General features: G+C 43.5%; 1 protein-coding gene across 3 annotated transcripts in view; it reads left to right on the top strand.

The window, feature by feature from the left end:
* The window catches only part of fam49bb (family with sequence similarity 49 member Bb), a 33,073-nt gene that overhangs the window by 6,505 nt on the left and 13,421 nt on the right, over positions 1–13,147 (top strand). Inside the window, exons 1-3 of one of the 3 annotated variants that reach the window (XM_051066921.1) lie at positions 2,532–2,597; positions 2,854–2,945; positions 12,607–12,689. In XM_051066921.1, the coding sequence (XP_050922878.1) occupies positions 12,617–12,689 (73 nt within the window). In that variant the 5' untranslated portion in view covers positions 2,532–2,597; positions 2,854–2,945; positions 12,607–12,616. Of the gene's footprint in view, positions 1–2,531; positions 2,598–2,733; positions 2,756–2,853; positions 2,946–12,606; positions 12,690–13,147 lie in introns of those variants that run through there. The other 2 variants (XM_051066922.1, XM_018693680.2) reach the window with 2 other exon arrangements.

Raw genomic sequence — 13,147 nt, 5'->3', positions numbered from 1 at the left:
ACAGATGGAGTTACCAAGTTGTTATACAGTTGTCGATTCAAATCTCCATCTTTCTGGCCACGTTAAGTTTTAAAATTCATTCTTGGCAGTGGAAACTGTAGTTGATAGAAAAACCTTACCAAAAAGTCAATTTAAATTTCCAGTTTTAAGTCAAAATGAATGAAAAAAGTCCTTACATTGCTTGGAAAAATTGATCCCCTGCTTAAAATAGGTTGAGTAGGGTTATCTGCTGAGGAGGATAGTGTGGATAGCTCCAGAACAGCCACTAAATGGAATAATCCTAGTTTAAGTAAATATTAGCTGAAGAGTTAAAATGATAATCTGTCTCTTTACAGTTTATATTGCATATTCAGATGTATGATAAACCTCATGTTATCCATGTGCGTGACAAATGGACAGACTCCACATATAGATCCTATTGATTACCTCTGTGCTCTGGTTTACAGGCAGATCCAGCTCTTGTTTTGCTGTCTGCAGCGCACACAGTCCACAGCAGGCCCACACATGTCGGTCCACAATTAATTATTGACCCCTTCATGTGGTGGGATGAATTAAAATCAAACAAAATATACTGTACATGGTATGCCGACTTATTACTGCTCCCATAAACTGGAGATGTTGTGATGTTTCAGCCTCGTAAAACCATTCTTGTAAACAATATTTTCAGATCCAGTTTTGGTTTGTAGTGACTGTACATTCTCTGGAAGTGACAAATCAAAACAAGGAAATAAGTATTTGAAACAGCAGGAAGTGAGCATTTAGTTCAGAGAAAATGCACTGAGCAGTAATTTAGTTTTGTTGCCTCTGATCCTGTGGGAATAAAGCAATATCACGTCAGTCACGTTAGTAAAGTCTGTGACGTTCACTGAAGTTTTGTGATTTAAGGGTATTGAATTTCTGATTTCTTACACTTTAACCCCCTGCTACCATCAGTCTTCTGCCCCCCAACTTTATTTAAATGACTTCTTTCAAGTTTTTGTCAGGACAAAGAGTCTTCTCATGTGACGAGCAGATGCCTCAGTGGTATTTGAAACACCAGTGAGCAGTTTGCTCACTGTTTGCTGTCCCTCCCCAATAGCCTGGATTTAATTGTTGCTTGGAGGGATGAGTTGTTGAATCACCACATACACATGCATGCAACACACACTGCCACTTGTGAATGATCTCATCATGTGGGTCTTTTCCCACATCAGCATTGCAGTGGATGATGGTAGTCATATATATATATATACAGTATGAGCCATAAACCTCAAAAGCATGATGATGGTTTGACTTGTGATCCATTTGCCACAGTCTAGTTAACGATTTAATTAAAAATTTATAGCAGATTGTGGAAAAGAATTACACACAAGATGGAGGGCTCAGGTAGCCTTAGTTTATGAGTTAGTTATGAGTCATGATTAGTTTATTATAACCTTATTAGGTTTATAATGTTAGCTGTAAGTCCAGGGTGAAATATCTTAACAACTACTGAATAAATTGCCTTTAAACTTTTGTAAACACATTCATAGTAAATAATTAGACTTTTCCTCTAGCCCCATCACAAGGTTCATATTTGATGTCCCCGTCAGGATGAATAGTGATAACTGCTCCACATTAAAGTCTAACATTAACCTCTATAATCTCACGTGGCTAATCGGAGGCTGATCTGGCCGTATGTTGTGCCCTGCAGCTGTAGGCATGATGCATAGCTGACTCCCATGATGCCCTGCCACAGATGTCACCCAGAAGGTCCCGTGTGACATGTCAGCTCTATTGGATTAAGAGCAAGTCGCAGTCAGGTTGCATGAAGGAAAGCCTCTGACAGAACAGGGGATAAGAAAAGAGGCTGTTACACTGTAATTTTTCAGGTTCAGGAGGATGTGTGTGTGTGTGTTTTTTTTTTTCTTATTTTAGCATCATATCCTCTCTTTTTTTATTTAGTAGTTTGCCCTTTTCGCAGTGTCGCATTCGATCATGTTTGCTTCCCCGGGCTGACTTTCCCACAGCTCTCACTGTTCTTGTGGGTTTGAAGTTTCAGGGTTTGAAGTCTGATCACATTCATGCATGACCAACACTGCTGCCATTGCCATGCATTTGTATGCAGGCTGGTGAACTGAGAAGTGCCCTGGTCCTAATGGTCTCACAGTCTACTGAGCTTATACTCTCAATTAGGGCAGCACAACTTGTGAAACAAGCTTGTGGCTTGCAGAGACTGCTTTGAATCTTAAAACCGAGAATTGTGAAGTGACTGGTGTCTTACTCGGACACCAGGCCCTGGCATTTGAAAGGTGTGTGGTAGATAACATATGATCGCAAATCGATAACCTTTAACTTTACTGTTTAGTTAGCAGTTTGGATTGGTTGTCTCAACATGAGCTCGATTGAGTGTATTAAGCCGTGGCACTCATACAGGAGGAAGCAGGGAGGCCTGTAGAAAACCCTAACTGAATCAGAGGAAGTGTTGCACAATAGGAAGTGGTGTTTTTTTAAATGTGCGTCTATTTGTTCCATGTTTTTTAAAAACCCTGCAGTCAGCCCACATTTCACAAGGAAGGTACAGTAGGACACAAGAGCAGCCCTGTTAATGGCATCCTCAACACGGTAGCTGTTATCTGGTAATGTTTTATTTCCCTTTTGTGTGATTTTTTTTTTTTTTTTTTTTTTTTTAAGTGAGTTATCACTCAGTGTAAAGGGGAACCTACATGTCATGCAGCCTTTTACAATGGGTGTGACCAGTATGAGTGAAGTGTGCACCAGTGTCATCTGCTTGACTGTAAATACACAAAAGATATTCTAGAAAATTTCTACAACATTAATTGTATTTTGTCTAAAGAATGTAGATTGATGTGTTACTGTTAACTTGTGTTTCAGAGACTGACCTCTGCTGGAGGACTGTGACCTGGGGCCACCTGCCAGGCCGGGTCTCCCTGCTCCTGACTGACGGTCGCACAGCTCCACTGCTGGTAAGTCCTCGAGTCTCCCCAAGTCCCACCTGTAAGTTTGTTTTTTTTTTTTAAAGAATTTGCTTGGGGCTACAGCTGTTATTTTTATTACTCTGTAATCTGCAGCTTATTGTCTCAATTTATCTGTTAGTTGTGTGGCATATATAGTGTCAGAAAATGTTGATATATTTCCAATAACCGTGCAAAACCTGAAGATATTTGATACTATACGTCAGGACACAACAAAGCAGCAAACCCTTACAACCCTCTCTATACTGGAAGAAATCCCTGTTCAACTCCAGTGGAAGTGATGAGGGACAAAATGTGCAGCAAGTGTACACATCAAAGTTCAGCAAAAGCCAATTTTAGGCTTCAGCAGCTGCGGTTTTCAAATCAAGTGGGAGTCTTTCAAATATATGTTGTTTTTAATACAGTAGAAGGTAATACTCTATCGTTACATCAGACTGCTGAAGCCTCATATTAGCTTTGCTTGAACATGTAGTAGTTCATGCATTAGGTTGTAGATTTTACATTTGAACATTTTTAGGGGGAGATTTCTTTATGTTCAGGAGAAACTGTGTACATATGGGCATGTGAATATTAGATATAATATAGACTCAACAGCTAAATGTAAACTTATCATTTAATTCCTCTTTCCAAATCCATAATTTGCATGTCTGCGTTATATTTATCGATGCAAAATTGACCGCTATTTTTATACTGTAAGCTTTCATTCAGCGCTCCAGATTAGCATCTAAATATCTGCTGATTTGTTTACACGTCTATTTATATCTATCCAAGGACAGAACTCATATCTGATCCTAATTTGAATGGACCGCGGTGCTTGAAAAGCAGGTTGTTGAAGCTAACAGGCAAAATGCTCTACGTCACGCTTGTTTGTGCGCCTGCATTTTTCCCATTGTTTCAAAGGTAATTTAGGTCGCTGAAAGACTTTGAATCAGTGGAGGCATTTCTCTAAATGGCTGTTGAGTCAGTTGCTTTGCTTTGTTTCCACTGGTGGTGTTTTCCATACTGATGTGGGCTCAGTATAGGTGGGAGGAAAACCGTAATATTGTCTCACCTACTTTGCTGTTATTTCAAGTTCTGTTTGAAACATTGAACTCTTCACCTTTTTATACACATTTGGTTGAGAGCTCAGAAAACAAAGCTCTTAGATTAGAAAAATGGATCCATGTCACGTTTTTGTTACATTGCTCTCTACAGACATTGCTCCCTAGTTTGTGCAGAATGAAATCCCGTCCCTCTGGTTTCTTTTTACCTCCTATAGTCTGAAATTTAACAAAGAAAAGCACTTGAGGAGGAACTGATCCACTTGCTCAGTAAATAAAATCATCATAAAAACTGTAGAAATGCAATCTGAGCAGTGACAGTTTCTTTATTTTTAAATCTAACTTTAACCTCTTGCTCTCAGTTTTCAAGAGTTGATTAAATTCTCATCTTATTAATGACAAATTACAGCTTTATCGGCAATCATCACCCTCTATCACTTAAGCATTTTGAGCCTCTGTAGCAGTAACTCGTGTGCACCAATACAGACATGTCATTATGTAAGACCGCCTGTGGTGCACCTATGCCTATTATAGTCTTAATGTGCCGTGCTGTGGGCGTATGTGTAAGGCTGGCTCAGGAAATGAAGTGCATTCTGGGCCATAAAAAGGAACAGAGTAATGTAGGTGCTCCCAGCTTCCTGCCCCCCCCTCCCCAAGGCCAGTGTGTTTATGTAACAGGGTCACTGCTCACACGACAAACTGGCAGCTCCAACATGAGGCTCACCGCTTCTTGCACGATCACGTATTACATGTTTTTAATCTTGTTTAATATCCGCGTTGTTGACCTTTAGTGCTCTGAGTCACACAGATGACTTCCATGTTCCTCATTTTAACGCTGAATGTTTCAGCTATGTGTAGTTTTTGTGCAGGTTTTGTTTTGTTTTTTCTAAGCTGATGATTTACTCATGTTTCCTGTTACGTTTCCCTCTGCAGCAGAAGGAGCTATTTGTTCTTGCTTTCACCTCACCCTATTACACCTCCCATCATTTCTGTCCTGCTCGCATGTCTGCCCAGCCCTGTTGTATTTTCCTCTGTGTCTCCTTGGAGATTGTTACCATGACATGCAGCCATCATTCGATTGGCTGAGCACTGGTGCTGGAATGCTGTGCCGTTTTGACAGCTAAGCCTCAGGTGCTTCATATATAGGATCACTAAGTCAGTGTATCCCCATGAGGGATCTGTGGTGTGTGTGTGTGTGTACGTGTATGTAAAGGCTAAAACCAAGCTGCCATGGTGCCCTAGTAAGATTCAAATCCGTTCACTAAAATAGCCTGAATGGCATGCTATTCTAGTTAGCACGCAGTACACAGCCCTGTGGCGGTACAGGGAAGCAGTGGACGTGTTGCATTATAAATGGAGAATGGAGCCGAGTTAATGCAGTGGGGCTGAGTTTTGTGTGAATATATACGGGATGGATTAGCCTCACTAAGCCAGGGGGAGGTGTGGTACAGCAGCCTGAGGTGAAGCTTTTCTTGGCTCTCTTGTTGCTAGGATCATAATTGGGTCAATACTGCCCCCAGCTGGTGGAGCCTGATAGTGTTATACCAGTGTAGATGATGAATTGATGATGGATGATACAGAAAATATAGATTTTTGTTTTTTGTAAGATGTATAGCTCTAAAATCAGGGATTACCTTTTCTGTTTTTTGACACCATGTTAGCAACTGTTGTATTTCAGTATTTTCATGGTTTAACGATGAGAGGGCATGGTCACAAGTCTTTTATTAAATGGGAATATCACTTGCTCCACTCTTGAGTCAGCATATGGAGGACGCTGCGGCCCCTCTCTAACCTCACCCACTGCATAGGTAATTTGAGATGATCTGTCTGACTGGCTGTAATATGTAGAGTGGCTTGTTATGTCAGCTAAAAGCTCCCAGCTTCTCCTCAGTTATCTATTATTTATGCCACTGGAGGGCTGACACTGTAACTTCCTGCCCAAGTTCCCTTAAGGAGAACGTCAGGGCTGCTGTCATTCCTCTGCAGGCGTGCGTGTTGGACGGCCTTAATGTCTGGCAGATTAACATGTTACATGGAATTAACATCTCGTTTAGGGAGATGGCATTTGAATTCTGTGCCTTTTTTGTAAAATGAAATTCCTCCCTTGCATCTCCTGAAGTGAACACTGGGTGGTGCTCTTGGATCAGTCACCAGTGCCACTCCTCATTCCAGAGAACTGGCATGTTACTGGAGTCAGATATTTATATTCTTTGCAACTATCTGCTGCAAATATTTGTCACAGACAACCATTTTTTACAACAACAATTCATTCTAAGTGCTCTCACTTGTCATTTGTCTTGTACATTTAAGCATAAGCATCCCAAAAGCTGATGCACAATAGTGTGAGGTTTGGGAGTGGTCTTCCTCTCCACTCATGCACAAGTGTTTTCATCCTCCAGATGGCACTCATCTCCTACTGAATAAAACTGCCTTCTACTCTTCAATCTGACAGTCATCATCCCCTCCAAAACCACCACTGTGCCCCACCCAAAATCCTGTTGGGGTAATATTGTGCAGGGGGAAAAAATACTTAAAGTAATGTTCTACTGTATCACTTCAGTTTAAATCAGACTTTCATTTGTCTTCACACAAAATTCTAAAGAAGTCTGCCCCTGAACGACTGAGACTTCAGGATGCAGTGACGTCGGTGAGTCACAGTCAGGCAGAAGGTCAGCCGTGTAACGATGGTTCGGGGCTGTTTTAGCGGAAGAATGGGAGATCTGTGTGTGAATGGGTTAAGGAGGCGGCTGTCCCCAAGAGGAGGTGCTGCTTAGACCGATGACAGTGAGTCAATATTGCCCCCCTTTAATGATTTCCCAGCATATCCCTAGGAAAGAGTCAGAGGACTCTCAAGGGCAGGGTGGGGAGGGCCTCCTTCTGAGGCAGATGTTGAGCGGATGCAGAGACTCAAAGTGGTGAATCTGATGTAGAGTTCTTAAAAGCTCATAGGACTCTGTAGATTTATTATTTATTTAAAATATTCCCAGCCTTTTTTGAATGTGAAGCATCATATAGGCATTTGTGGTGCTGATGGAGAAGCCTGTGAACAGCCTTTTTTTTTTTTTTTTTTATCAGTTAAAGGCATTGATCTGAAATTAACACCGCCCAGGCTGTTAGTATCTCTCTGTGTGTTTTGATGGTGTAAAGTGTTATATCGGTGTGACTGAAGAGCGGCACTGAGAGCCTCTTCATAGAGCTCGATTTCAATGGAACCCAGCGTTTTAGCTGACTCTTGTGTATGTGCCTGTTGCCATGGTTTCCAACTTTCATCAGGTGCCGTCCAAAGGAGAAGGGGTGGGGGCTTAGCCGAGGATGAGGCGCTCCCACTTTCATCCTCCTTTCTGATCTGCTTCTCTAGACAAACTGCCGGTTTTCATGTGTTCATTTCCATTCCCGGTGAATGGGTTCATCGCGGTCGTGGCGACGTGATGCAGGAAGCTTTGTAGGAGTTGTTTTTAGGGAGGGAATATTTTTAGCTGATGGGAGTAAGATGAGACTGCTGATAGTGGTTGTCACTTCAAGTACCGCCATCAGTTGTAATGATTCACTCCTCCTGTAGGTTTGTTTTGATTTGACAGAATCTGGGTGAGGGGGGCATTAGCTGATTTACGCGGGTGCAACAATACAGAGGCGTGGCTACGAGGCATTCGAGATCACCCCCCCCATAAACAAACAAACAGCAGGACCCCCCCCTCCTTCCACTCATCGCCATGTGCCCCCTAAGCCATTTTTAGTCAGCTGGGTTGAATTGGCAGGAGATGGTCAGGGGGTGAGGAGAAGTTGAGTGGGGGGAGGAGAAGGTGGGAGGAGGATTGAAGGAGGAGGTGTGTGGGGGTGGGGGTGCACATGCCAGCCCCCATTTGGGAAGTGCTCCCCCATTTTCTGCCTGTCGAAACGGGCCAGTGTCAGCGAGCTCCGGCGGGTCCAGGTCTGGCCGAGTGGGCTAATGCGATGTGGCATGTCACCCGGGGAATCTAGGTCAAGTTTAAAGCTGCCTAGCTCTGCCCGCCTCTGCCGCAGTGTGACGCTTCAAATCCCTCCCCCCTCCAAACACGCAATAATATTCAGCACACATCCTCACCTATATTACTGTTTCAGTTTTAATTCAAATATCATACACAGACACAGAAAGGTGAGCCATGCATTTTCCTTTCCAGACTTATTTCAGACATAAACACACACTCTTCACTGCCTCTCCCTCACCACCCCACCCCCATCCGCCCTTACACACCCCAGGCAAGCTCTCAGCCTCTCCACGGCGGAGCCCACGTGACGCTCCGCGCCTGGGTGGGGAGGGGGAGGGCGTTGTTTTTCTTCCATAGTAAAGCAGCAGGGCACGTGGATCCTCATGCTGCAGCCCGAGTAGTGGAATGTCAGCACTATCCCTCCCTCACATTAGCCAGCCATCAACCCCCCGAGCTGTGTTTTTTTTTTTTTTTTTTCCCTCCTCTCTCTCTTCTTGTGTAGGGACGTTGCCGCAGTGCTCGGTTTCAGCTGTGCCCTGTGCTCCTTGGTGTGCCTATTAAAGGGGAGGCACAGAGCTGGGAGACGTGAGAAGGCAGTGCCATCCAGAGGTCAGGCTGCTGCATGGGTGTGGCACTGTTTTTGGTGTCATTACCAAAAATAAGCTTCAACCTTTCTGCACCATCTACAATCTGCAAATACTTGGGGTGTGGAGCTTTACAGTTATATATCCAATATTTTTACTTTTTAGTGATTATATTTCAGTTTCATGAATCACTATATTCAGCATTTGTTTACATTCATCAGTATATTGATTTGAAAAAAAAAAAAACTGATGATAATATGAATATGCTGAGCACCTAAAAAAATCAAATCACATTAAATCACAAAGTGCTCAGTAGTGGAATTAAATATTTCTCTTCACTCCACTACTAATCCGCTGTTTTTGGCGCATTACCTCATCTGTATTAATATATTCATGTGCTTTCAAGTCCTACTACTACTGTACTCGCTCCTCACCCAGAGCTCGCCTCCGATTGGCTGCTGCAATGTTTTCAATGGCACCAAATTTTTTTCGACTCCATGGATACAGTGAGCTGTCGGGTAGATCGGCTCAGCCAATAGGAGAGCTGCGCGGGCTCCTGCCTGTCAGATTCTGCCGCTGGCCTTAGAAGCAGCCCCCCCCCCCCCCCCACCTCCTCCCTTCCTCCCTTCTCCCTCCCTCCCTCGTTGAGAGCACGCGATGGCTCAGTGGGGGGGTTCAAAACAACAACAAGGCTGTCGTCGGGCTCTCTGTGGTGCCCAGGTCATGCCAACACTACTGGGTACTACTACAGCCACCGAGGGAGGGGGGGGCTTCAATTCCTCAATCTCTGTCTGACACTGTATCTGTGTAAACTCAGCCAGCACTTCTCTTCTCTTACCACACTATCACTAAGCGACCAGTGTCCACACAGCAACTCATACTGGCTTAAATTTTAATTTAAAGGCAGGGTTGTCATCATAGAAAGTCCATATAAGCCAGTCAACAAAGTCAGTGTTGGTTCATGTTTATGTAATGTGTTAATGATTCTCAGGCTGCAGTTTGACTGAAGAGTAAGATATAAAAAAAAACTGCAAAATGTATAAATATAATCTGCTCTTTTTCTGGTACATTTGAAGATTCGCTGTTGGACTTTGAAATGCAGCCACACAAATCCCCGTCCTTAAAATGACCTCATTTCGAACAAGCACATGGGAGTAGTGCAGAGCCTACAAGGCTGCCAGCGCCTGCCACTGCGTTAAAGAACCACGAGCCCAAACAGCTCTGCCAGCTCTGCCAGCCGGTTTATAGGCGGGTCACGGTGTGTGTGCGTGTGTGTGTATGTGGGGGGGGGGGGGACCCTCAGTCTGAGAGCAGCTGAAAGGTGGCAGTAGAGGACCGGCGGAGGCCTTGGCGGCGGTGGGCAGTGCCCGCGTCATCCGGCAGGGGCGAGGACAGTGACAGCTCTCAACCCTTCTGAGGCTGGATCAGGTGCTGCTTTCCGACAGCCAGTGAGGTGCCAGCGCTGGCACAGTCAGACATTCAGGTCACATTAGTGGAGGGTAATAAGACGAGGCTGGACAAGGCAGGTGGGTCTTTGCAGGTGGTCACTGGGTTCGACTACTGACTTCCAAATAAGTAAAAGTAAAAAATAGTGTTTGTGCACAGTTAAAAAAAACTGTCCTGCAGGATAAAGAGAGGATAATTGTAACTAATTATTATGTTTGTTATCAATTCATGGGCTTATTCACTTTCACAACCTAAAAATGTTACATTTAATGCAGAGAAGAAAACCAGCAAAAATTTACATTTAAGAGGCTGGAACCTGCTTAAATAAACAACAATCAACTATCAAAGCTGTTGCAGATAATCAGCTGATTATTCCAGCTCTTGTCAGAAGTATATTTTTGTTTCTTCAGCTTCACTCACTGTTATGAGACAGAGTGAACTTGAGGAGGAAACATGTTAATGGCCTTGCTTGCTCCTTTTTGACATATTTTGTTAAGTGTGACTCAATTATGTGGATACAAAGAGGGTAATTGCATGAAATCTTTTTGTATTCAAACTTAACAGTCTATTCATCAGTAATATTTTCTCTGTAGCTGACATGACCCGTTGCTACGTTTTCAAGATACAAGAATACATATCACCCTTCTCTCCTGCACCCTCATGCATTTTAAAACCACTCCATTCAATCCTCTGCTACTGACTGCTGAGTGTGTACTTTGCTCCGTCGCAGCACCACCACCCTGTCTCCTGGCATTACCTGCGTCGGCATGATTTACCCTGTCACCACTGGTCCTCACTCGTCACTCATCTCAGCTGACATCTGCCTGTCGAAGTTTAACTTCATCACCATCCCGCGTCGACCCTCCTTTCCACCCTCTCGGGGCGCATCCTGCCTGTCTCAGGGTTAATTCTGTCTCCGCTGACGGAGCCCGCCACTGTTCCACTGTACAAACCACCACAGATCTTTGACTTGTCATATGTCTGTTGACCTCCGCTTCTGAGAAAGATCGGCTCTGTGCTCTCCAGGAGTCAGAGGAACGACGGCGCGGAGAGCGGTGAGAGGCTGTCACTTCTCATTGCACATCTCTCAGCTGATGTATACACTGAGTATAGCTATGTATATGTTGTACATGTGTGTAGCAGTGTCGTTTGTGCCTCAGCAGGGAAGGTACAGGTGTGACTGTGAAGTCACTGTGACTGCTGAAGCTTGAACACACCAGTCTCTCTTAATCTGCAAGGCACCTGAAGACACAGGCTAATTTACAGGAACAATGGCAAAGTTTTTCGGGATAATTGCCTAAACTGTGGAGTGATAAAGCACAGCTGTTGGACCAGTTACACAGCCAGTATCAGCAGGGAGCATGCTGAACAGTAATGAAAATCTAGTTAGAAAGTTTGAGAAAGTGTGAAAGTTTGATGAGAAGGAGAACACTGTGTTAATATAGATGTGGTGTAGCAGTCATTTCTGGGCAAAGGTCCCTGGGACTCAGTTGTGGAAGAAGTCACAAGTTCTCTCCATAAGTCCAGTCCTGAGGTACTTATACTTAGACATTTTCTGATCCATGTCTATTTGCTTGAAGAAAAAACATAATTAATCAGCAATTATTCTGATTATTGATTATGTTGATCATTTCCACTTCATAATCAACTAGACTGTCAGAAAATGCTCAATCTCACAGTGCTAAGTAAAGAGATAAGACACTCCTGTATCTGCCCATATGACTGGATCCACTCCAAGATTTAATAGGTTCCTCTGCGGCCCATGCCCCAGCCCTCCACCAAGTTTGGTACAACTCAGTTTAGTACTTTTTGTGTAATTCTGTGGACAAATAAACAACCAAACAGACAGGTGCGGATGAAAACATAATCTCCATGGCAGGGTCAATAACTAGCTGCAGTCACAGAATTAAGTGTGCTCATGTAATACATATGTTTATCATGACATTGTAAAGTCTACTGTATTTTGTTGCCATGCACTGCACTCCTGTAAGGTTTTGTTTCTGCTGTAGGTGCTTGAGTTGGCAAAGGTATGTGAAATATTAATGTCATGTTTCAGCTCCCTTGACCAAGATACTGCAATGCAACCAGCAAACGTCATAATCAGGTCCTCTTCTATTTCTACATGACTACATCCTCTATAAAAGTTTAATTCGATGTGTCCTATCATGTGCAGGAAACATCCACCTCCTTCATGAGTAGATGTGAACACAGATTATATTTGATCTCCCTGCGGAGGCTTGTAAAATTGATTACTTTGCATACAACTGCCTGTTAGTGCATATGATTGCTGGGAAGAAACTTAGCAAAGCAGAAAAACACAAACTGAGTTTTTATTTTATTTTTGGGTACGTTTTTTTTGGGGGGGGGGGGTTGACATCTGTTTGGTGAGAGCCTGGGCACAGGAAACACACATTGGAGGGCAGGGTCCGAGGGGAACGGTGGGTATCTGTGAGCAGTGGGCACATCTGGAGCGCCACTGAATTCATACAGGCACCAGAGCAGTGAAGCAGAGCAGGAGTGAGGTGGATGTAGTAGTGTATCACCACCTGCTCACTTTACTGCTGAACCCCATTTTTTTCATTGATTTTTTTTTTTCTCTCTCTCTTTTTCTCAACAGGTATCGTAACATGGGGAACCTACTGAAAGTTTTGACATGCACAGATCTTGAACAGGAGCCCAATTTTTTCCTCGATTTTGAAAGTGAGTTCTTCTTAAGTAATTGCTCCCTCTCCCTCTCTGATACTGATCACATGAATATCTTACCATAACATTATCAACTCTGGAACTCTTAAGTCTTTTCAGCCTCACTTATCTTTAACTCTACGTTCCTCCCAGCGGCAAAAAAGGAATCAAATCTACCACTAGAGCAGCTTTCTCTTTTCCATCAACCTGCCTCTTCCACACTGGAGTGTGTGCAGAATATCAATCAGGGCAGAGTTGCAGCAGAGCCCCCTCCTCAAATATAAAGCGCTGAAGTTCAGCTGCTGCGTAGCCTAAGGCCTCAACATGGCTTGATCCTGTACTGTAGTATTCTCACACTTGGCAAACCCAGAGACTCTCAGTCATACCTTTAGAGAAAACAATGCCTCATACTGCTCCAACTGTTTCTAGGTGATTTTTTTTATTTTAAAAGAACCTCACAGTTTTGTACTTACCTA

This window comes from Lates calcarifer, linkage group LG24, assembly GCF_001640805.2.
Source record: "Lates calcarifer isolate ASB-BC8 linkage group LG24, TLL_Latcal_v3, whole genome shotgun sequence".
Classification (NCBI taxonomy): Eukaryota; Metazoa; Chordata; class Actinopteri; family Centropomidae; genus Lates; species Lates calcarifer.
The sequence above is the reverse complement of the archived record's forward strand: the minus strand, read 5'-3'. Positions and strand labels throughout refer to the sequence as shown.